Raw genomic sequence first — 25546 nt, forward strand, 5'->3', positions numbered from 1 at the left:
TTTTATTGTGCAAAAGGCAGGTATTTAGTCTCCTTGCTTCTCACAGTTAATGTTGTGGCAGTACTATTTATTGTACTCCCTGTCATGCCCCTTACCTTTCTACTCGCTCAACTTTGCTCAAATAATGAATTTGAATAGTTAACATACTAAGTAAAACACTATCACTCAATCACTAAAATTAGTGATATTATTTAGTGAGATGTACAATATATAATATAAGTTTCTATCTCACATGTTCCCATTTCACTCATTCTTACCTTGCCCTTATGATACATACACCAACACTGCTGTTTTCTCTCTGGCATACTTTGTATGGAGGCTGTGCCTGTATGGTTTTATATGATTTTTGTCAGATCCTTTTTATGTTTTTTAGTTTTTTGCTTTGCTTTTGGTACTGCATTATTCTGTCTGTATTGTCATAGTTCCTGCATTTCTCACATTAATTCAATTAGTTGATATTGATATTGACTCTTTTATCACCTATATGTATATCTCTTTTCCTCAATCTGAAGGACATACTTGTAAAATATAGTCTATTCCCCAGTCAGAGAGCGTCATGTAATGATATACAGATGTGAGAACAAGAGAACAATACAAAAGCTATAATGAAAGAAAAAAATCTTGGCTTCATCCCTACTAAAGCACTGCTACAGATTGCTCTCGCATAGGAACACAACCACGCAGTGTACTACTTTTTCAGTGACCTAGTTCCTTCTGTAACATGGTATAGCCATGGGCATTGGGCTGCACACAGAGAAAAAGGTGCAGAGATGGATACAGGCAAACTATAGCAAGGGGAGTTAATGAAAATCAATTAAAAATGCAAACAATGACACAATAACATTGATTAAGAGATTTAAAATGTGGTAGAGGGGGAGAGGAAACAGTCACTGCTGGTGCTGGGGAGATTGAGAACGAGGGAGAAAAGCAGTGTGATGGAGAGGAAGGCAGAGGCAGCGGGGGAGGGGAAGAGACACGTGGTAACCGGCACGATTTACACCATCCCTGTGCAGCATTCGTGTTACTGATGCACAGCAGCCATTTTGATCTGCAGCTCTCTTTGTCTGCTAAGATAGGTGCCTAAGGAAAGTCTAATGTGTGAAACAGATGTCAGGCTACAGTGTGTGCCTGTCCTGTGAGAAATATAAGACGTAATAAGAGAGAGGTCTATATACACATCATGTAACACGTGGCAAGGGGGCTTCATAAATCCAGAGAAAGTCTGCATTTGTTTTAATGAAAGAAATGAATCTGGAATGCATTGAAATTCACTGTCCACAGAGTAGTAGCGGTCTGAATGGTAATGATTTTAATTAGAACCAGCCCTTAGAATGATTGTTGCATCATAACAGACTATTTTTTCTTCCACCTCTAAGAGTTTCCACTTGTGAGGGTTACTGTATATGCTGTATGAAAGTCATGCAAAGGGTTTTTCAAATCTTTGTGTTGCTGGGGAAAATTAAGACATGTGTGCCAAATACTTGATGCACATATGCTGGTATGCTGTGGTTGAGGAAAGTCTGTCTGCAGTTATGTTTTTCTCAGTTTTGTCCAGTTTCAATAGAAGCATTAGATCAACTAGTGTGCTTGGTCTGGTCTCTCTGGGTGGTGCATGTGGAGCCTGTGTGATGGTCAGTGTGTGTGTGTGTGTGTGTGTGTGTGTGTGTGTGTGTGTGTGTGTGTGTGTGTGTGTGTGTGTGTGTGAAAACAAATGTTCACAAAACTACAAAGCAGGAACTTAGGTCAATTGCGGTAACCCCCATATCCGCTGGAAGTAGTCTGTCATCGTTATCAGACCACATGTGTGTCTGCTTAACTTTTTTAAAACTGTGCTTACACCATTATGTCTCATTTTTTCAGGTTTTTTAGTTGCAGAGGTTTTTACTGAGTATCATAAATTCTTTTGACGACACTGTCTCCATAGGGGTCAAAGCTCACAGAAATGTCTTTGAAAGCTGCTAAATGGTTCAGCCTGTTGTACCCCTTCAGCATGTTGTTGTTTTATCTTTGTCTTGGTTTAACCTACATTGAAGCTGTCAGGAGCCATTTTGGATCTTACACGAAGCCCCAATCATCAGTTTGCTTTTGTTACTGACCACAAAACTGTAATCGCATCCAGAAGCTCCTTGTTCCCACAGGCCCAAGCTCTTGTTTAAGTGTCCTTCCTTCCTGACAAAGCTGTCTGGTGAGCAGCTGCATGCCCATGTGTATGCCAGTGGGGCTAATCAACATGCTGTGCACTCTCTGCGTTTGGGGATGTGGTTAGTGTTAATACTCTAACCATGCATCGTATTTTTGTTTACAATATATCCCAGATAGCTAAGAAATGAGGTACTTTGGGGTCTGACTTCCTTCCCACACTGAGTATGATATTAAACAGATATATGCATCGCTCCAGTGCATAGTATTCTCTGCACATGATGACTGTTGTTGCCTGTCCCTCTGGGACATATGGAAAATGAACATTTAAACTTACAGGATAGGGACAAGTGGTTCACGAGCATCCTTGAACTTATTCTTCAAGCTCCTGTCAACCAAGCATAAACCCTGCTTAAGACTCAAGATCATGAAATTATATTGTAGCTGACCCTGACATTAAAGGACATTAACACATATCTGGACAGACATTATAAGTAAAGAACATCTCTTGTGTATAACAGTCACTGATACACTGCTTCATCAAATATGTAGAGATAGTAACTTTAATGTTTGCTATAATGCAGGTCTCAAATATTGTTTGCCTGAAGTGCATTACATTTATATTTCTGCAGACAGTGTGCATTTGCAGATGTTGCCTTTGGATGTGTGCTAGTGTCTCAGAGGTGAAAATGTGGAGTTCAGCCCTGGCTGATTTTCTGAGAAGGATTAGACAAGGGATTACCTAGAACACTGTAATATGGGGCAATGGCAACGTTGTGTCTAGCACATAAACACTCAGAAGTATCTACATGCACTTTACTAAAATATATACTCAAATGTCTAATGTCTCATCTTTTGTTGTCAATGTATGTGTGTGTTTGACTTTTCTAAACTGTCAAGCGATGTCAAGTCCCCAACTGACACATTTAATGTGATTTAGAAGGAGGGCAAAGAGTAAAGATCCAGTGTATTATAATTATTATAATATCAAAATGTAGTAACATTTTATGATCTCCATGTAATTATCATGGATTATATTCACTGTATGCGATAGAGCAAATTGTATAATATATATTTGTGTTGTCAGTTGGCATCTGATAGGTCACTGTGGTTAATATTATGGTGTCAAATTGTAGCTAAAACTGGATGGCTACTGTGTAGCAGTCTTTCTAGGTTCTCGACAGTCTTCCTTTTTCGTCCTGATCTCATTTTCTGCATCCCTCCCCTCCCCCTCTCCAGCTGCACCATTCTGCTGCAGAGAGAAAGAGACTGAGAGAAAGGGAGAGAGAGAATGCTCAGTGTAGGACATTTTGTCCTGTCTATAAAGTCATTAAGTGCCATATGGTGTCATTTCATTTGTGTGTATGCATCCTTGTTCAAGATGAGAAGAAATATCTCTTTTGTACCACTTTTCTCCCATTTGTCAAAAGATTCTTTATTACCCAACAGTCCATAAACACATGATATTATTTGAAGATCATATTATCAGTGTACAACTTTGTGTCTGTCTGAGCACATTTCATTTCTCTTCCTTTACCCTATCTTCTTCTTTATCCTCCATGTTGTTTATGTAGCTCTTTTTTTTCTTGGCCACCATTGCCAGCTCCCAGGAAGGGTGGGATGCAAGCAATAGGTTGGATGTGTTACCATAGCAACAAGCTGACTCACTGGCAGGACTGTTCCATTTTTTTGAGCCACAGGGGGTCAGCAGCAGATGCAGCTCATGGTGTGTGATAGCTCCCTGTATATTTCTGACACTGAAAGGACAGGAGACACCCCTATTTTACAGAAAGAGGTGCAGCATCCTCAGACTTGGGGGGGCTGATGATGGAGGAGGAGACGGTGATAAGGGTTGTTTGTGATGTTTGTTCTGATCAATGCTGCTCTGTTTGTTTTTGCAATTCCCTGTTGCAGCACATGTATTGACTAAAACATATGATTAGATTCACCTATATATATTTTTCTTATGTTTTATGGAAGGAACAGGACCCTTTTAGTTCCCTGTTTGTGTCCTTGTTGCTTGTGGGTGACCTCATTATTTTGTATCTACAGTGTTTTGAAGCAACACTGTTATAGTATTACTTAAAAATGTTCATGTAGAACAAAAGGTATATTACCTTCAGTGTACAGTATCATTAAAATAGGACATCAGTCTAATGAAAACAAGCAGTTGCTGTTTTGCTTTGTCTTGGCATAGATTTTCTCTCACAAAGACATTCATGCACACATCAGCAGTGGCAGACAGGGTCACAGCAAAGAATCTCATTAATAAGGCATGGATTTGTCTCAGGGCATTGCCTCAAGGCCCCCTGCTGTTGCTATGGGGGTAGTGACTTTGGGCAGCAATTCAGTTCCCTCAGTGATCATCATGTTATGCTTTTGACTGTACCAAAGTATGTGTCTGCTTCTGTTTTAAATGATTGTTATATTCACCCATAGCACAATCTAACAAACAATAAACTATTTGAATTCTGTTGAATATGGCATCAAAAAACATGACAAGGATATATTTTCAGTAAAGCAGCCAGAGAGTAATTCTGGACTGTGCAATGCCATTCTCTATCCACTGAAGTTGATCTATCGTTTCTATATTTTTTCAGCAATACTATTTATTTTTGTACCTTTTTTTCCTTTTAAAAAAAAGTATCATGCACAGTATTTAGTAATGTTAATACATCTTTCTCTCTCTGTCTCTGTCTGTCTCTGTCTGTCTGTCTCTCTCTCTCTCTCTCTCTCTCTCTCTCTCTCTCTCTCTCTCTCTCTCTCTCTCTCTCTCTCTCTCTCTCTCTCTTTTGATAAATGCTTTCTGAAATATATTAAACCATATGCGTTGTCCTAGTATATTTACTTGAAGTGTGCTGATAGGCATTCAATCTTATAATGACCATACTGACTGAAGGGTGGTTGAGATACAGATCAAACACACAATTGTTTCCACTTTTCTTTGAACTGTAAATGTTTATGTGCACATACACACAGTGGACAGTTTCTGTAAACAACACATTCATGACAGTCAAAATTAATATAAACATCATGCTCTGTGAATCATTACACAACAAGCATTTGTTGTGCATCACATGGTAAGTATGGTGGTTGCTGTTCTTCCAAAATCCAGACCCTGTTTTCAGACCACCAGTCTAACTATCGGCATCCTTTCTGTCTTGTTTTTCTCTTTCATGTGTCCCCTTGTTTCCTGGTGCTGTTCCTGTTTCCTCCCTGACTCCTGTCAAATCCTGACTCACCAAATAAGGTAAGAACTAGTTTTCATCTATATTGTTCACATCAAAGCCATCAAACACATACAGTAGGACAAACTTTTGTGATTCTACAAACAGCACAGATTAAAGATGCACTGACAACTGAACACCATACTCTAAATCACCATACAGTAACATCATTTAAACACAAACTATAGCAGTGATTTTTTTGTACAGTGTCTACACGTCACACATTGGCACTGAGTCATGCAGTTAATCAGATTTTCCATTTTAAGCGACACATCTGTTAACATACCTCACAAAATATCTGATGATTGCCTCAGTCAGGTGTTGATAAATGCACTTTTTGTTGACAACTGTACATGTGTGACCTTGTGAGTGACTCGAAGCTCAAAATACATGTTTCATCAGACTACACTCATCATCACATGGACATAATTTACAATCTATACTATTTATAAGGGCACAACAAAACTTATTTGTTGTCTCTAGTAATTAAATGATAAGTTGAACTTTTACCCTCTTAATTAGAGAATATTTTGAGCGTTGTTGTATCAGAATATAGTTCCTTGTATATACCATTGTTTAGAATAGGTTGGAAATCTCTTCCTGCTAACAGGCTTACGGAGCTTTAGCAGGGGGCAGCAACTGTTAAGTAACCAATGTCTAAATGAAGTTGTAGTAATTATAATGTCAAGCATTTTATCTTGATTTTAGCACGTCTTGGTGCTTTGAACAACCATTGACTTAATATAATATAATATCATATCATAAAGTTGGTAAAAATGGTTTCATATTTCAAGGTGAAACACAGTTAAAATGACAGAAAACAATACAAATATATATATATACACACGCATACATACAAATATAGCACGTTAAAAAGACACCATAAACCTACCTATGGTATTACGCATATAAAAAGCCAATCTTGCGTCACCAAACGTTAATAAATGATGATGTTGAAAATCCTACCTCTTAACCATAATAAGTGAAAACATAATAATTGTAAATCCAATAAAGATTAGTAAATTATTAATTCAGCTCTGTTCCTCAGCAACATGAGCAAATACAAGATAATTATATAAAAACATTGGTTATCATGAAGGCCAACAACAGCAGTACACAGTACAGCCTCAAAATGTACACACCAACAACTGAACAAAAGCTAAATATATGTTTAGACATGGTCTCTTGTATTATTAGTATTGCTTTACGTTTACATGGGCTGCTTTTTTTCTAGTTACTCAGTTCCAGTTCATCTTAGACAAGTTAGGTTACTAACTAAAAGTATTTCAGGATGGTATTGAAAATGGATGGATGAATGCAAAAAATATGTGTAACTTTGGTGAAATTAAATCTCTCAAATCTTTGTAACTTCAACTGTGTTTAGTGTACCTAAACACAAGTGAACATGAGAAAATATGAGGCTTAACATGAAATTTTGAGTTCGAATTCAATGTATGTGTACTCATATATGTGGACATTTGAATTCCACCTTGCTATCTTTCTGCAAAATATGAACACAGGACTGGCAGCAAGGTAACATTTGAAATATTCAAGTCTCAATGAAGATGTGCTTATTATATATTTTATGCAAAAAATATATAATTATCTAATATCTCTGAATGCTTTGTTTTGTTCCTGATAAAAAAAGAAAATCAGAACTTTGAAATTAGCATATTGAACAAAGATGTCTAATCTCTGACGATGATGGGACATTTTTTCTATCTTTATTTTACTTTCGTGTGGTTACCTCCTCTACTTTAATGCCCTGTGATTGTGAACATTAACGCAGTAAAGCTTGATTGTGTGTGCTTCTGTGCACAGTGAGGGAATAGAGTGAAGTTTTGTTTTCCTCTCTGTCTGTTATGTAAGAGCCAGTGAGGCAGGCTGCCTCTCTAGCAGCATGCAGCAGCAGCAGTTGGCCGCCTGTGAGGCGCTGTCCACACCCGTGGTGCTGAAACCAACTCCAGCTCCAGCGCTCTCCCCCTCCCTCTTGCTGCCTCTCTACAACTCCCTCTGTCGCCCGCTTGCACTTACAGCAGATGACTATTAAAAACACTTCCTTCAGTGGTTGCATTACATATTAAATTGTATGTATTTTAATGGATTGCAATTAATTACGCATGTATTTTGAACTTTATCATTATGATTAATATCAGCGTATCATGACTGTTGCCAGCAGTTATATTTAAATAATGGTGTAATTGGTAGTGATGACCAAAATGTAAGGTTGACATTGGCTAACCAGTGTCACAATTTATAATTGGTTGGCGGAATTAAGGTGAATAATATTGTATTTTTGAACTATAATATTAACACAATGTTTTATTGTCTTTATCTTAAAAACTGTACATTTCTTTTTTCCCTACGTTGTACAATGTGCTTTGACAATATTGTACTTCAATATAGTGTTTCCCAATAATCCTTCTTTAATTTTTTAACTGAATTGTAAATTGAGAGAGAGAAACACCGATATATGTATATGTAGAGACAGACAGAGCGAGGTAAAACGGGAGTAAACGTCTCCCTGCACCATCTGGGCTCCCCCTCCCTTTTCGTTTGCTCTACAGACCTCCATACGGGTATTTTCTGTTGGCTGCTGACGGAATTATTTCTCTGAGGCTGGTGGAGTAGTGTTAAGACGTCATGACGCATACAGACTGCACTAGCTTTCTCTGGCCACAGGAAGGCAACGAAGAGCCTTGTCAGCCACAGGGGCATGATAGAACATGCCTGCATGCAGGTACATACAGGCAAGAGGATAGATAGATTAACATAAGATACCGTTTATAATCATAACATGAGAAATCTTTTTTTTGTTTTTGTATAGGTCACTGTACTTGTACTTACTATGTATTACCATCTATTAATAGCTACACCTATAATTAATAATGTTATATAGTCCTTATATATCTATGTTTTGTTTTACAATACAAATGAAAGAACACATTGTAGGTGGGAAGACTGTTAAATAAGCAGTAGCTAATGATATGTCAAATATTATAACATGGATACCTTTTCCATGCATGATACTTTTACGTCACTGTTCTGTAGACGTTTACTGATGCCATCATTGGTGTAAATAGGCTTAGTCTGTCCGCCAATGACATCCAGAGCTGTACAAAGAGATCTACTCTCTCTCGCTGCATAGCTTCATCGTCGTAACCATCGCAGTGTTCTGCTTTGGAGGGGAGGGATACATTTGCGGACACAAAGCATGACTATCACGGTCATATATAAAGACCTATCTACATTGGATTATAGACCTTCGATCTTTAATCACTTAAGAATCTGGAACTGGAGTGAAAAGATATGGGATTTATGGAACGAGGAATAATGTCGAATAAATTGCCTGCATGGCAGGTGTTTTTGTGGTGGCATCATTTCTTGCTATTATGGAGTACAATAGAGGGGCAGACTCGCTACAGCATCCCGGAGGAATTGAAACAGGGTTCTGTGGTAGGAAATTTAGCCAAAGATCTGGGTTTGGCTGTATCTGAACTGTACCGACGTAATTTGCGGATAACATCGGAAGCTGGTAAGCAGTATTTTAGTATGGACTTGGGGAAGGGAGAACTGGTGGTGATTGATAGGATAGATAGGGAAGAACTGTGTGGACAAAGACCGTCATGTTTGTTGCCTTTGGAACTTGTCATAGATAACCCCCTGCAGCTGCATAGAGTCGAGATTGAAATACTGGATACAAACGATAATTCTCCGAGTTTTCTCACTAAAGAGAAAGTGGTGAAAATTGCAGAGCTGGTCAATCCAGGCGCGCGATTTCCACTCGAAAGTGCACAGGATCCCGATGCTGGCCCTAATTCTGTACGATCTTACCTCATAAGTAAAAACGACCATTTCAAATTAACTGTTAAAAACCACAAGGACGGAAGGAAAATCCCAGAACTAGTCCTTGAAAAACCACTCGATCGAGAAAGGATGCCTATACACAATCTCATCCTCACAGCTGTAGATGGTGGAGATCCGTTGCGCTCAGGGACATCAGAAATTACAGTTATAGTACTTGACAATAATGATAATGCGCCACAGTTTGAAAAACAGGTATATGAGACTAGTATCAGCGAAAAGGCAAAACCTGGAACAGAGATATTACATGTTAAAGCTACTGATGCAGACGAAGGACTAAATGGAGAAATAGAATACTTTTTTGCAGAACAAACACCGGATCTGATTTTATCATTATTTGACATTGAATCCTCTACTGGAGCTATTGTTGTGAAAGGGATTTTAGATCATGAAACAAATTATTTGCATAGATTTGACATAACTGCTAAAGACAAAGGTAACCCTGAAATGGATGGGCATTGTGGCGTCGAAATAAAAATAGTTGACATTAATGACAATATTCCTGAAATATTTGTTACATCTTTAACAACACCTGTTCCAGAAGATTCTGCCATTGGAACAGTTATTGCACTGTTAAGTGCAAGAGACCCGGATTCAGGTGACAATGGCAAAGTTACTTTAAGCATTTCTTCAAAATCCCCCTTCAAGTTAAATCCATCGGTCTCTAATCATTACTCATTAGTGACGAACGGACCACTTGACCGTGAAAAAAATAGCCACTATACTGTTGAGATACGTGCTACAGATGCTGGAAAACCCCCATTGTCGAATGAAAAAGTAATACTTGTTGAATTGTTAGATGTAAATGATAACCCACCAGTTTTCGCTCAGTCCTCCTACGTCATTTATGTAAAAGAGAATCAAGCACCTGGGAAAATCCTGTGCTCAGTGTCAGCAACTGATCCAGATTCAGGTGACAACGCTAAAATCTCTTACTCTATACTGGACTCTAGAGTGCAGGACGTTTCTGTCTCGTCTTATGTTTACATTAACTCAGATAACGGCAGCATCTACAGCATGCACTCGTTTGACTATGAGAAACTGAAGGTGTTTCAGATTCAGGTTCAGGCAAAGGACCAGGGCTCTCCGTCTCTCAGCAGCAACGCTACTGTCCATGTTTTTATCCTGGACCAGAACGACAATGCCCCCGCTGTCATTTACCCCTCCTCCGCTGCCCTGGGCTCCCTCTCTCATCAGAGGATGCCCCGCTCCGCTAAACCGGGTCACCTGGTTACTAAGGTGACGGCCGTGGACGCTGACTCGGGCCATAACGCCTGGATCTCCTACAAACTGGCGGAGGCCACAGACGCCTCTCTGTTCACAGTTAATCAGTACACAGGGGAGGTGAGGACTAAACGCCCTGTGTCCGAGCAGGACGACTCCTCTCAGAGGCTGCTTATAGAGGTCAAGGACGACGGGGAACCGGTCCAGTCCGCCACAGTCACGGTGTCCATCCTGCTGGAGGACGGCCTCCATGAGCCCATCTTGGACCTCCGACAGAAAACGATGGAGCCGAGTAAGAAAACCGGGAGAATCACCCTTTATTTGATTCTCTCTCTGGCCTCGGTGTCCGTGCTGTCTCTGGTGACTTTTCTCATTTTAGCGGTTAAATGCATCAGGAGCAGCAGAAGCAGCGGTAGTTGCTGCATGAGACGGAGCGACTGTGATGATTACAAGAACCCCAACAGAAACCTGCAGATTCAGCTCAACACTGATGGGCCTATAAAGTACGTGGAGGTCCTGGGAGGAGACATGTTGTCTCAGAGTCAGTCCTTCAGGTCCTGTATGTCTCCAATGTCAGAGTACAGTGATTTCACTTTGATTAAACCCAGCAGCACCACTGACTTTAAGGAGGTGATCAGTGTTCTTGATGCTTCTTTACCTGACAGCACCTGGACCTTTGAGAGCCAGCAGGTGAGCAAAACAAAACGTAGACTTTAGTTTCATATAATCTGAAAGATTTGCCTGTCTGTCTGTCTATCTGTCTGTCTGTCTGTCTGTCTGTCTGTCTGTCTGTCTGTCTGTCTGTCTGTCTGTCTTCAGAAACAGTTAAAGGTTTGTTTTCTAGAAATCTGTCAATGTAGTGTCACACTGGCACACAATTTCTGAGAAATTCAGCACCACGACTGTGGACAGCGACTGTTGGTGGAATGCAGGGGTGTTTATAGGCTTATGATTAAATGTATGTGTGAGAAGGCATGAGTTGTAACTGCAATGTTCATCTTTTCTGGAAGCATGACGAAATCATTAACCTTGTTTAGATAGAATAAAAAGACTCTCACTGTGGATATTGTGATTGTTTACCTCTGACGTTACATGAGGCAGATTTGTTGTTTTTTTCTTTCTGTTTGGTTTAAAAATATGTTTTAGTAACAGGCTTCATTTACATTATTTGACATCCCATAATGCTCATAATAACTGCCTTTGGTTAAAATGAATGGGCACAAACAGAATAGAGGCTGCGACTTTAAGAGTGTAGATCAGTTTCTTTCTCATTGGATGGTAGAAGTGGATGCTGTGCACCAATAGGATTCTGAACTGTACAAAGCAATCTAGTCCCTGCCCCCATTCAGCATCACAGCTGTAACACAACGCAAAGAGCTAGAGGAGAGAGGCAGCAATGAGATCGTATTTTGATATATAAGCAAAATGAATTGCAATTTACAGCCATGCTCAGTGATTGTGGACTATTTTCTTGTGGAATCATATCTGCGATGACGGATTTCAGCATTGCTCTATACAATATATCATTGGGAATACATCTTTTATAGCGGACCAAGGATGACAAAGAGAATAGGATACCGAGACTGGAGATGGCAGGCGCTTTGGTGGCATCATTTCTTTCTCTTGTGGAGTACAATAGACGGACAGACTCGATACAGCATCCCAGAGGAACTAAAACAGGGATCTGTGGTAGGAAATCTTGCCAAGGATTTGGGTTTGGGGGTATCTGAGATTTTTGACCGTAAGCTTCGTGTCGCCTCTGAGGCTGGTGAGCAGTATTTCAGTGTGGATGCGGGGAAGGGTGAGCTGGTGGTGAATGACAGGATAGACAGGGAAGCTTTATGCGGACAAAGCACCAGCTGTTTGTTGCCTTTACAGGTTGTAATTGAGGACCCATTGCAACTTTTTCGTGTTGAGGTAGAAATACAAGACATTAACGATAATGCGCCCAAATTCCCATCAAATGATATAACATTGGAGATTGCGGAATCTATGGGTTTAGGGGTTCGTTTTCCATTAGAAAGCGCCATCGATCCAGATGTTGGCAGTAATTCACTAAAGTCATACACTCTCAGTAAAGACGAATGTTTTAATATTAGAATTAAAGAAGTTGCAGGTGGAAGAAAAGTTCCTGAATTGATTTTAGCAAAACTTTTAGACAGAGAGAAAAAGTCTGTTCATAAGCTTTTATTGACAGCTCTAGATGGAGGCAACCCAGCGAGATCTGGGACCTCCCAAATATCTATTACAGTCATTGACAGCAACGATAATGTTCCAGCTTTTGAGAAAACATTGTATAGAGTCTCTGTTGCTGAAAATGCAGCAGAAGGTGCATTGATAGTACAAACAAAAGCGACAGACATGGACGATGGTCAAAACGGAGAAATAGAATATTTGTTTGGAGCTCATACACCAGATACAATTTTGTCTTTATTTAGTATTGACAATATATCGGGAACAATATCTTTAAAAGCAAAACTAGATTTCGAATCAACTGCAAATTATGAAATAGACATAACTGCGAAAGATAAAGGTATTCCGAGAATGGAGGGACATTGTACTGTACACGTTGACGTTTTAGATGTTAACGACAATGCTCCAGAAATAATATTCACCTCTCATCCAAAGCCTGTGCGTGAAGACTCGATTAGTGGCACCGTAGTAGCTTTGCTCAGTGCCCGAGATCTTGACTCCGGTAATAACGGCAAAGTGATGTTACATCTTCCTAAGAAATCCCCATTTGCCCTAAAACCCTCGTTTTCTCATAATTACGCACTAGTTACCAGTGGTGTTTTGGATCGAGAAAATGTTTCTGTATATAATATTGAGATAACAGCCACTGATTCAGGCTCTCCTCCTCTGTCCAGTAAGAAAATTATACCTGTCAGCATCACTGATGTAAATGATAACCCTCCTGTATTCACTCAGCCCTCCTATAATGTGTATTTAAAAGAGAATGGGGTACCAGGCTCTATACTGTACTCAGTATCAGCATCTGACCTGGATTTTGGTGAAAACGCTAAAATATCTTACTCTATACTGGACTCTAAAGTGCAGGACGTTTCTGTCTCATCTTATGTTTACATTAACTCAGATAACGGCAGCATCTACAGCATGCACTCGTTTGACTATGAGAAACTGAAGGTGTTTCAGATTCAGGTTCAGGCAAAGGACCAGGGCTCTCCGTCTCTCAGCAGCAACGCTACTGTCCATGTTTTTATCCTGGACCAGAACGACAATGCCCCCGCTGTCATTTACCCCTCCTCCGCTGCCCTGGGCTCCCTCTCTCATCAGAGGATGCCCCGCTCTGCTAAACCGGGTCACCTGGTTACTAAGGTGACGGCCGTGGACGCTGATTCGGGCCATAACGCCTGGATCTCCTACAAACTGGCGGAGGCCACAGACGCCTCTCTGTTCACAGTTAATCAGTACACAGGAGAGGTGAGGACTAAACGCCCTGTATCCGAGCAGGACGACTCCTCTCAGAGGCTGCTTATAGAGGTCAAGGACGACGGGGAACCGGTTCAGTCTGCCACAGTCACGGTGTCCATCCTGCTGGAGGACGGCCTCCATGAGCCCGTCTTGGACCTCCGACAGAAAACGATGGAGCCGAGTAAGAAAACCGGGAGAATCACCCTTTATTTGATTCTCTCTCTGGCCTCGGTGTCCGTGCTGTCTCTGGTGACTTTTCTCATTTTAACGGTTAAATGCATCAGGAGCAGCAGAAGCAGCGGTAGTTGCTGCATGAGACGGAGCGACTGTGATGATTACAAGAACCCCAACAGAAACCTGCAGATTCAGCTCAACACTGATGGGCCTATAAAGTACGTGGAGGTCCTGGGAGGAGACATGTTGTCTCAGAGTCAGTCCTTCAGGTCCTGTATGTCTCCAATGTCAGAGTACAGTGATTTCACTTTGATTAAACCCAGCAGCACCACTGACTTTAAGGAGGTGATCAGTGTTCTTGATGCTTCTTTACCTGACAGCACCTGGACCTTTGAGAGCCAGCAGGTGAGCAGAAAACATCAATTGTTCCTAGTTATTCAGAAAAAAACAACGTGGTTATGTCTTTAAATGGTAATTGTAATGCTATGTTTTGCAAGCAAATAGACTCGAAATAAAAATGTCTGTCTGTCTGTCTGTCTGTCTGTCTGTCATATGGTCATAAGTTTGAAAAATTGTAAGTAGTGGACAAGACAGTACTCAGAAACAGTGAATATATATGTTCTATAAATCTGTCATCATAGTCTCTGACTTGTCACAGTAGGCTATGGCTTCGCATAGTCTGCCTTTTCTCTTGTCTATGTTTTTCAGTAGGTAATATGTTTTTGTCATCACGCTTTGTTGCAAAGTATACTGTACATAGCGTACGTTTGAACATTTCAGCACCATTCGAGTGGACAGCGACTGTGAAATGCAGCCATAATTATGTATCATCGAACTAGTGTTGATTTGTTTCATTCTATATAATTGTATTGACAACAGATGACTATTTGTTTTTATATATGTGAGCTTACACTTTTGTCTGCGGCGCGAAATTTAATTAATCCTCTCAATTTGTTTATGGCGTTGATTACATTGTGATTTTAATTATTTATATTTTACTATGACACATACTTTCCTCCTATGATTTAACATTGAATGATATTTGACATAATAACTCCAAATGAAAGCTCATGAAGTGAATAGAGGCTGCGTCTTTAAGAGTGTCGATCAGTTTCTTTCTCATTGGATGGTAGAAATGGATGCTGTGCACCAATAGGATACAGAACTGTACAAAGCAATCTACTCCCTGCCCCCATGCAGCCTCATAGCTGTAACACTTAGAGAGCAATGAGCACCATGAGAGAGAGAGACAGCGATGAGCACGAATTTTCTGAGAATTTAATGTATGAATTTTAGCACGCAGCCATGCTCAAAGACTGTGGTGGTTTTACCTCGGGAGTATTTCCTACTATAATGGATATTAGCACTTTGATAAACAGGATCTCGATTGGAGTTAATGTGTTATAACGGACCAAGGATGACAAAGACAATGGGATACCGAGACTGGAGATGGCAGGTTATTTGGTGGTACAACTTCTTTCTCTTGTGGACTACAATAGACGGACAGACTCGATACAGCATCCCAGAGGAGCTACAACGGGGCTCTGTGGTAGGAAATATCGCAAAAGATCTGGGTTTGGGACTATCAGACATATTTGATCGTGAGCTTCGTGTCGCCTCTGAGGCTGGTAAGCAGTATTTCAGTGTGGATGCGGGGAAGGGCGAACTGCTGGTGAACGACAGAATAGACAGAGAGGCTTTATGTGGACAAAGCGCCAGCTGTGTTCTGCCTCTTCAAGTAGTAGTTGAAAATCCTTTGCAGTCTCATCGAATTGAAGTGGAAATAAGAGACATAAATGACAATTCCCCTCGTTTTCTTACACAAGAGATTAACCTTAAAATACCAGAATCTGTTGCGATTGGTAAACGTTTTCCATTGGAGGGTGCTGAGGATCCTGATGTCGGAAGCAATTCTTTGAAAACGTACTCTCTAAGCAAAAACGATTACTTTTCTCTAAAATTTAAAGACACTAAAAATGGCAATGCTGTCCCAGAATTAGTGTTAGAGAAGCCATTGGACCGCGAAAAGAATGCCCTCCATCAGCTGCTACTGACAGCATTAGATGGAGGCACTCCTGTCACATCGGGAACATGTAAGATTAGCATTACTGTACTTGATAATAACGACAATTTTCCAATATTCACTGAAAACGAGTACAAAGTCTCTTTAAAAGAGAATTGCACCAAAGGCACGTTTGTAATCAAACTTACAGCTACAGATGCTGATGATGGTCTTAATGGGGAAGTTAAATATTCTTTCGGGTCCCGTACTCCAGATGTTGTGTTATCGACATTTGAAATAGATGATATAACAGGACAAATAATATTAAAGGGAGAATTAGACTATGAAAGTTCTAAATCATTCCATATCGATATAACTGCTAAAGACAAAGGCGTCCCTGAAATGGAGGGTCATTGTCGTGTACAACTCGACATTGAAGACATAAATGATAATGCACCAGAAATTGTGCTGACTTCCAAACCGAGTCCTGTACGCGAGGACTCACCAAGTGGCACAGTCGTTGCTTTGATCGGTGCGCGAGATCTTGACTCTGGTGCTAACGGTAAAGTGATGTTACATCTCCCGAAAAGTTATCCTTTCTCTCTGAAACCATCGTTCTCTAAAAATTACGAACTGGTCACCAGTGGTCGTTTAGACCGAGAGAGCTTTTCAGAGTATAATATTGAGATAACAGCCACTGATTCAGGCTCTCCTCCTCTGTCCAGTAAGAAAATTATACCTGTCAGCATCTCCGATGTGAATGATAACCCTCCTGTATTCACTCAGCCCTCCTATAATGTGTATTTAAAAGAGAATGGGGTACCAGGCTCTATACTGTACTCAGTATCAGCATCTGACCTGGATTTTGGTGAAAACGCTAAACTCTCTTACTCTATACTGGACTCTAAAGTGCAGGACGTTTCTGTCTCGTCTTATGTTTACATTAACTCAGATAACGGCAGCATCTACAGCATGCACTCGTTTGACTATGAGAAACTGAAGGTGTTTCAGATTCAGGTTCAGGCAAAGGACCAGGGCTCTCCGTCTCTCAGCAGCAACGCTACTGTCCATGTTTTTATCCTGGACCAGAACGACAATGCCCCCGCTGTTATTTACCCCTCCTCCGCTGCCCTGGGCTCCCTCTCTCATCAGAGGATGCCCCGCTCTGCTAAACCGGGTCACCTGGTTACTAAGGTGACGGCCGTGGACGCTGACTCGGGCCATAACGCCTGGATCTCCTACAAACTGGCGGAGGCCACAGACGCCTCTCTGTTCACAGTTAATCAGTACACAGGGGAGGTGAGGACTAAACGCCCTGTGTCCGAGCAGGACGACTCCTCTCAGAGGCTGCTTATAGAGGTCAAGGACGACGGGGAACCGGTCCAGTCCGCCACAGTCACGGTGTCCATCTTGCTGGAGGACGGCCTCCATGAGCCCATCTTGGACCTCCGACAGAAAACGATGGAGCCGAGCAAGAAAACCGGGAGAATCACCCTTTATTTAATTCTCTCTCTGGCCTCGGTGTCTGTGCTGTCTCTGGTGACTTTTCTCATTTTAGCGGTTAAATGCATCAGGAGCAGCAGAAGCAGCGGTAGTTGCTGCATGAGACGGAGCGACTGTGATGATTACAAGAACCCCAACAGAAACCTGCAGATTCAGCTCAACACTGATGGGCCTATAAAGTACGTGGAGGTCCTGGGAGGAGACATGTTGTCTCAGAGTCAGTCCTTCAGGTCCTGTATGTCTCCAATGTCAGAGTACAGTGATTTCACTTTGATTAAACCCAGCAGCACCACTGACTTTAAGGAGGTGATCAGTGTTCTTGATGCTTCTTTACCTGACAGCACCTGGACCTTTGAGAGCCAACAGGTGAGCAGAAAACATCAATTGTTCCTAGTTATTCAGAAAAAAACAACGTCTGTCTGTCTGGTCATAATTTTGAAAAATTGTAAGTAGTGGGCAAGACAGTATTCAGAAACAGTGAATATATGTGTTCTAGAAATCTGTCATTATCGTCTCACACATGCACTATGTAATATATAAAAGATTTTATATTTACTATTTTTGATTCCTTGATAGCCTGTAATAAGCAGATAGGAACATTTTTGCTATATTCCCACACAAGATTCCATAATTTTTCTTGCGTTTCTATTTGCTTTTTAACTTCGAGGGAAATCATTTTGGTCTTTAAACAACACAGGGTCTAAACAACACAGGGTAATATGGCTTTTGCTTGACATGTTTTGTGTCCGTCTTGTCATTTCTTCACATGAACAATATAATACTGTGACTTAGCAATATTGTGATTTCATTATTTCACATGTTGCTGTATTGGGTGGATTTGCAGGAATTGTTGAAATAAGAACAATCAATATATATATATATATATATATATATATATATATATATATATATATATATATATATATATATATATTCATATTTTTTAATAAGCGCATTATCTTTTATTTTTCGTTAACTATCAAATGTCTCAGTGTAATGAGTACCCCAATGTGCCTTTTCATACCTTTTTGATTTACAGTGCTGGGTATGGAGCCCACTGCTGTTTCAATCTTATTGGATGTAGGGCAGTGTCTGTGCACCAATAGCATTAGGAGTTGTACAAAGAGATCTACTCCCTCCCCCATCCATCATCACCACTGTAGCCAGTGCATCGCTTCGAGCAGGAGATGAGAGGAGGATGCGTTCATACACTCAGATTACATTTTATAATTTTAATTTGCATCTCATGATGCATGTATATATAGGTCTCGTTTGGACTACAGCAAGTTCATAGTTGATGGATTTCTACGTTGACCTCTTTAATCCGAACAATATTTTGACGAGACATAACGTGTTGTAACTGACCGAGGATGACAAAGAGAATGGGATACCGAGACTGGAGATGGCAGGCGCTTTGGTGGCATCATTTCTTTCTCTTGTGGACTACAATAGACGGACAGACTCGTTACAGCATCCCGGAGGAGCTGGAACAGGGGTCTGTGGTAGGAAATCTAGCCAAAGATCTGGGTTTGGGACTATCAGAGATTTTTGACCGTAAGCTTCGTGTCGCCTCTGAGGCTGGTAAGCAGTATTTCAGTGTGGATGCGGGGAAGGGCGAGCTGGTGGTAAATGACAGAATAGACAGAGAGGCTTTATGTGGACAAAGCGCCAGCTGTGTTCTACCTCTGCAGGTTGTAATAGAAAACCCGTTACAGTTACACCGAATTGAGGTTGAAATAAGAGACGTTAATGACAATGCTCCTAGTTTTCTCAAAAGCGACCATATAATAGAAATCGCTGAATCCACCGTTGTAGGTGTGCGTTTTCCCTTAGAGAGTGCAGAGGACCCTGATGTTGGGAGTAACGGATTAAAGACGTACACGCTCAGCAAAGATGATTGCTTTACTTTAAAGGTTAAAGAAATTGAAAATGGAAGAAAAATTCCAGAATTGGTATTAAATAAATCATTAGATCGCGAGAAAAAAGCCATTCACAATTTAGTTCTTACAGCTATGGACGGTGGCAATCCAGTCAAGTCTGGAACTTCTAAAATAACTATCACTGTGCTTGATAATAACGACAATGTGCCATTGTTTGAAAATACGTTTTATAAAATTGCTGTTAAAGAAAACAGTCCAAACGGCTCTTTTGTAATTACAACAAAAGCAACCGACACAGATGAGGGTCCAAATGGTGAGATTGAGTACTCTCTGGGCATTCACACACCACCATCAGTACTTTCATTGTTTCATATAGATGCTGTAACGGGAGATATATTTTTAAAAAAACAACTGGACCACGAATCACAAACCTCATATCGAATAGATATTAGTGCAAGAGATAAGGGTTTACCAAAAATGGAAGGTCATTGTAGTGTGCAGGTGGATGTCTTAGACATAAATGATAATGCTCCAGAAATTGTACTAACTTCAAAACCAAATGCTGTGCCCGAAGACTCCCCCAGTGGGACAGTAGTCGCTTTGCTTAGCGTCCGTGATCTTGATTCCGGCGATAACAGTAAAGTGAGGTTACAGCTTCCCAAAGGTTCACCCTTTGATCTTAAACCCTCATTTTCTAATAATTACGCACTGGTCACTAGTGGTCGTTTAGACCGAGAGAGATTTTCAGAGTATAATATTGAGATAACAGCCACTGATTCAGGCTCTCCTCCTCTGTCCAGTAAGAATATTATACCTGTCAGCATCTCTGATGTGAATGATAACCCTCCTGTATTCACTCAGCCCTCCTATAATGTGTATTTAAAAGAGAATGGGGTACCAGGCTCTATACTGTACTCAGTATCAGCATCTGACCTGGATTTTGGTGAAAACGCTAAAATCTCTTACTCTATACTGGACTCTAAAGTGCAGGACGTTTCTGTCTCGTCTTATGTTTACATTAACTCAGATAACGGCAGCATCTACAGCATGCACTCGTTTGACTATGAGAAACTGAAGGTGTTTCAGATTCAGGTTCAGGCAAAGGACCAGGGCTCTCCGTCTCTCAGCAGCAACGCTACTGTCCATGTTTTTATCCTGGACCAGAACGACAATGCCCCCGCTGTCATTTACCCCTCCTCCGCTGCCCTGGGCTCCCTCTCTCATCAGAGGATGCCCCGCTCTGCTAAACCGGGTCACCTGGTTACTAAGGTGACGGCCGTGGACGCTGACTCGGGCCATAACGCCTGGATCTCCTACAAACTGGCTGAGGCCACAGACGCCTCTCTGTTCACAGTTAATCAGTACACAGGGGAGGTGAGGACTAAACGCCCTGTGTCCGAGCAGGACGACTCCTCTCAGAGGCTGCTTATAGAGGTCAAGGACGACGGGGAACCGGTCCAGTCCGCCACAGTCACGGTGTCCATCCTGCTGGAGGACGGCCTCCATGAGCCCATCTTGGACCTCCGACAGAAAACGATGGAGCCGAATAAGAAAACCGGGAGAATCACCCTTTATTTAATTCTCTCTCTGGCCTCGGTGTCCGTGCTGTCTCTGGTGACGTTTCTCATTTTAGCGGTTAAATGCATCAGGAGCAGCAGAAGCAGCGGTAGTTGCTGCATGAGACGGAGCGACTGTGATGATTACAAGAACCCCAACAGAAACCTACAGATTCAGCTCAACACTGATGGGCCTATAAAGTACGTGGAGGTCCTGGGAGGAGACATGTTGTCTCAGAGTCAGTCCTTCAGGTCCTGTATGTCTCCAATGTCAGAGTACAGTGATTTCACTTTGATTAAACCCAGCAGCACCACTGACTTTAAGGAGGTGATCAGTGTTCTTGATGCTTCTTTACCTGACAGCACCTGGACCTTTGAGAGCCAGCAGGTGAGCAGATAACAGTTTATTTAATTAGATGTCGTCAAATCATTAATAATTTTAAGTTTACATATGCCTATTTCAATCATTTCTATATACTTCATTGTCTTCTGGTAATAACATTTTTTGTCACGAACACTTTACTGCTCCAGTTTGTTTTATCAGCTGCATATTGCTGAAAAATGAACAGTGAGCAGTCGGACGTTATTCTCAGGTTACATTTAATATTGTTATTATATAGCAGGCAAGAGTTTGACCCATTCTGCAACACCTACCCATTTCATTGCTTCAAAAACTTGTCAAAGGGGCTTTGGCTAAATTACTCAATTATGAGCCATGTGCTTTTGTATTGTGATGATGGCAACGCTGTTTCTCCTTTTGTATTGTGATGCTTTTCCTCCTTTTGTAATTGCCAATTTAGAATATTTCAAACTAAAGAACGATTATAACCCTTCACATTGCTTTGTATGATAATATTGAGTTTTGGACTTGGCTTAGCTCTGTTAATTTTGTGAAAATTATTTTATGGGAATGCATATTTTCAGCAGCACATTTTCAAACTCAGAAGAATACTATAACACATCAAACACAATACTGCATTAACAGATGATCATAGGCGCAGCTGTGTCTTTAAAAGCACCACTGAGCTTCCTTCCTATTGGATGCCAGTGATGGATGATGCGCACCAATCACACAGAGAACTGTACAAAGAGATCTACCCCCTCCTCCTTGCATCCTCACCACCGTAAACGTTAACAATGCATAGAGCTGGAGGACGATGAGCGATGCACTCATACACACCGAGCTGATTCGGACAGTGTTAATTTAAATTTCAGACATGAAGAGCAATGAATCAAATGTTTTTACGGGAATAGCTAATTTCCTTGGAACTGGATATTAATTTCGATTTTCTCGATGGGAAATAATATATTGTAACGGATCAGGGATGACAAAGAGAATGGGATACCGAGACTGGAGATGGCAGGCGCTTTGGTGGCATCATTTCTTTCTCTTGTGGACTACAATAGACGGACAGACTCGATACAGCATCCCAGAGGAACTAAAACAGGGATCTGTGGTAGGAAATCTAGCCAAAGATCTGGGTTTGGGACTATCAGACATTTTTGACCGTAAGCTGCGTGTCGCCTCTGAGGCTGGTGAGCAGTATTTCAGTGTGGATGCGGGGAAGGGCGAGCTGGTGGTGAATGACAGGATAGATAGAGAAGCTTTATGTGGACAAAGCGCCAGCTGTTTGCTGCCTTTGCAGGTTGTCCTTGCGAACCCTCTAATTTTACATCGGATCGAGGTAGAAATAAAAGATATAAATGATAATTCACCCAGGTTTCATACAAAAGAAATGTCTTTGAAAATTGCTGAATCCGCAGCAGTCGGGACTCGTTTTCTTTTAGAAAGTGCAGAGGATTCAGACGTTGGAAGTAATTCACTAAAATCCTACACTTTGACTAAAAACGACTGTTTTACATTGAAAATGAAAGAGGTTGAAGATGGCAAAACGGTCCCGGAGCTAGTGTTAGAGAAACCTCTTGACCGGGAGAAGAAAGCCGTTCATCGGCTACTACTGACCGCATTAGACGGGGGAAACCCAGTCATGTCTGGTACCTCGCAGATAATTATCACTGTGCTGGACGTAAACGACAATTTTCCAGTATTTGATAAAAATACATATAAAGTTTCCTTAGAGGAGAACACTGCAAAAGATACATTTGTTATCAAAATAGCAGCAACTGATGCTGACGAGGGACCAAACGGAGAAGTTGAATTCTCTTTTAGCCCCCGAACACCAGATTCCGTTTCATCAGTTTTTGAGATAAATTCATTAACAGGAGAAATATATTTGAAAGGAGATTTAGATTATGAAAGAGCCTCGTCCTATAAAATAGAAATAACTGCTAAAGACAGAGGGGTTCCAGTGATGGAGAGTCACTGTCGTGTGCAGATAGATGTTGTTGATGTTAATGATAATACTCCTGAAATTATCCTTACCTCTGAACCGCAGCCAGTGCGCGAAGACGCACCAAGTGGCACAGTAGTGGCTTTGCTCAATGCGCGTGACGCTGACTCCGGTAATAATAGCAAAGTGACATTAAAACTACCAAAAGGTTCTTTTTTCACTCTAAAACCCTCATTTTCTAATAATTACGCACTGGTTACCAGTGGCCGTTTAGACCGAGAGACTTTCTCTGAGTATAATATTGAAATAACAGCCACTGATTCAGGCTCTCCTCCTCTGTCCAGTAAGAAAATTATACCTGTCAGCATCTCTGATGTGAATGATAACCCTCCTGTATTCACTCAGCCCTCCTATAATGTGTATTTAAAAGAGAATGGGGTACCAGGCTCTATACTATACTCAGTATCAGCATCTGACCTGGATTTTGGTGAAAACGCTAAAATCTCTTATTCTATACTGGACTCTAAAGTGCAGGACGTCTCTGTCTCGTCTTATGTTTACATTAACTCAGATAACGGCAGCATCTACAGCATGCACTCGTTTGACTATGAGAAACTGAAGGTGTTTCAGATTCAGGTTCAGGCAAAGGACCAGGGCTCTCCGTCTCTCAGCAGCAACGCTACTGTCCATGTTTTTATCCTGGACCAGAACGACAATGCCCCCGCTGTTATTTACCCTTCCTCCGCTGCCCTGGGCTCCCTCTCTCATCAGAGGATGCCCCGCTCCGCTAAACCGGGTTACCTGGTTACTAAGGTGACGGCCGTGGACGCTGACTCGGGCCATAACGCCTGGATCTCCTACAAACTGGCAGAGGCCACAGACGCCTCTCTGTTCACAGTTAATCAGTACACAGGAGAGGTGAGGACTAAACGCCCTGTGTCCGAGCAGGATGACTCCTCTCAGAGGCTGCTTATAGAGGTCAAGGACGACGGGGAACCGGTCCAGTCCGCCACAGTCACGGTGTCCATCTTGCTGGAGGACGGCCTCCATGAGCCCATCTTGGACCTCCGACAGAAAACGATGGAGCCGAGCAAGAAAACCGGGAGAATCACCCTTTATTTGATTCTCTCTCTGGCCTCGGTGTCCGTGCTGTCTCTGGTGACTTTTCTCATTTTAACGGTTAAATGCATCAGGAGCAGCAGAAGCAGCGGTAGTTGCTGCATGAGGCGGAGCGACTGTGATGATTACAAGAACCCCAACAGAAACCTGCAGATTCAGCTCAACACTGATGGGCCTATAAAGTACGTGGAGGTCCTGGGAGGAGACATGTTGTCTCAGAGTCAGTCCTTCAGGTCCTGTATGTCTCCAATGTCAGAGTACAGTGATTTCACTTTAATTAAACCCAGCAGCACCACTGACTTTAAGGAGGTGATCAGTGTTCTTGATGCTTCTTTACCTGACAGCACCTGGACCTTTGAGAGCCAACAGGTGAGCAGATAACAATCCGTTTAATTTGATGACATCGAATCATTCATTGTTTCAAATGTAAATAATTTATATTATTTTAAGTTGTAATCTGGTAATGATGTTTTCATCATAAATACTGTATAAACGTTACTGCCTAGGCTTGTTTTATTAGTGACATTACGATGAAAAACATCAAGTGAGCACTGTGGTGGTGTTTTTCTCATGCTTTCTTTGGTAATCTTGTTATGAACGTGCTGGGAAGAATTTGAGGTATTCAGCAACACTTCCCCATTTCATTGCTTATGAACCTTGTAAAAAGCATTTTGGCTAAATTAGTCAAAAATAACCGGTCCTGTGCTGTTTGGGGTGATGTCAAAGGTTTTTCTTTGATCATCTTCTTTTTTAATAACTAATATAGGCGATTTCAGTCCTAAAAGCAACTATAACCCTTCAAACTGCCTTGTTCGTAGAGATTGATTTTTGGACTTGTTTAGTTCTGTTAAATTGGTGAATATTATTTATTTTGGCTAAGCACATTTTCTTTGATTGTGACATTGGCACAATATTTTAGCAGCACAATTTGAAAAGCAGAAGAATAAGATGTATCTTACACATGTCAAACACAATACTGCATTAACAGATGATCATAGGCGCAGCTGTGTCTTTAAAAGCACCACTGAGCTTCCTTCCTATTGGATGCCAGTGATAGATGATGCGGACCAATCACATGCAGAACTGTACAAAGAGATCTACCCCCTCCTCCTTGCATCCTCACCACCGTAAACGT

At 41.3% G+C, this 25546-nt stretch overlaps 6 protein-coding genes across 8 annotated transcripts in view; all 6 read left to right on the top strand.

Moving 5' to 3' along the window:
* The window catches only part of LOC128362568 (protocadherin gamma-A2-like), an 84865-nt gene that overhangs the window by 33002 nt on the left and 26317 nt on the right, over window positions 1-25546 (top strand). The gene's annotated exons all lie outside the window — the stretch shown is intronic.
* Window positions 8676-11171, top strand: LOC128363459 (protocadherin gamma-C5-like). Its single transcript, XM_053324461.1, has one exon. The coding sequence runs from the start codon at window positions 8676-8678 to the stop codon at window positions 11169-11171; it is 2496 nt and encodes an 831-aa protein (XP_053180436.1).
* On the top strand, window positions 11913-14528 carry LOC128363460 (protocadherin gamma-C5-like). The gene has a single exon (XM_053324462.1). The coding sequence runs from the start codon at window positions 12012-12014 to the stop codon at window positions 14526-14528; it is 2517 nt and encodes an 838-aa protein (XP_053180437.1). The 5' UTR covers window positions 11913-12011.
* On the top strand, window positions 15457-18018 carry LOC128363461 (protocadherin gamma-C5-like). Its single transcript, XM_053324463.1, has one exon. The coding sequence runs from the start codon at window positions 15457-15459 to the stop codon at window positions 18016-18018; it is 2562 nt and encodes an 853-aa protein (XP_053180438.1).
* On the top strand, window positions 18936-21401 carry LOC128362569 (protocadherin gamma-C5-like). Its single transcript, XM_053323359.1, has one exon. It carries the CDS (start codon window positions 18936-18938, stop codon window positions 21399-21401), a length of 2466 nt encoding a protein of 821 aa, XP_053179334.1.
* LOC128362571 (protocadherin gamma-C5-like) lies at window positions 22327-24792 on the top strand. Its single transcript, XM_053323360.1, has one exon. It carries the CDS (start codon window positions 22327-22329, stop codon window positions 24790-24792), a length of 2466 nt encoding a protein of 821 aa, XP_053179335.1.

Source organism: Scomber japonicus, chromosome 8, assembly GCF_027409825.1.
Source record: "Scomber japonicus isolate fScoJap1 chromosome 8, fScoJap1.pri, whole genome shotgun sequence".
NCBI classification, from domain to species: Eukaryota; Metazoa; Chordata; class Actinopteri; order Scombriformes; family Scombridae; genus Scomber; species Scomber japonicus.

Coding starts and splice junctions, on each gene's coding strand:
- LOC128363459 (XM_053324461.1), top strand. CDS start 8,676: ATGGGATTTATGGAACGAGGAATAATGTCGAATAAATTGCCTGCATGG.
- LOC128363460 (XM_053324462.1), top strand. CDS start 12,012: ATGACAAAGAGAATAGGATACCGAGACTGGAGATGGCAGGCGCTTTGG.
- LOC128363461 (XM_053324463.1), top strand. CDS start 15,457: ATGTGTTATAACGGACCAAGGATGACAAAGACAATGGGATACCGAGAC.
- LOC128362569 (XM_053323359.1), top strand. CDS start 18,936: ATGACAAAGAGAATGGGATACCGAGACTGGAGATGGCAGGCGCTTTGG.
- LOC128362571 (XM_053323360.1), top strand. CDS start 22,327: ATGACAAAGAGAATGGGATACCGAGACTGGAGATGGCAGGCGCTTTGG.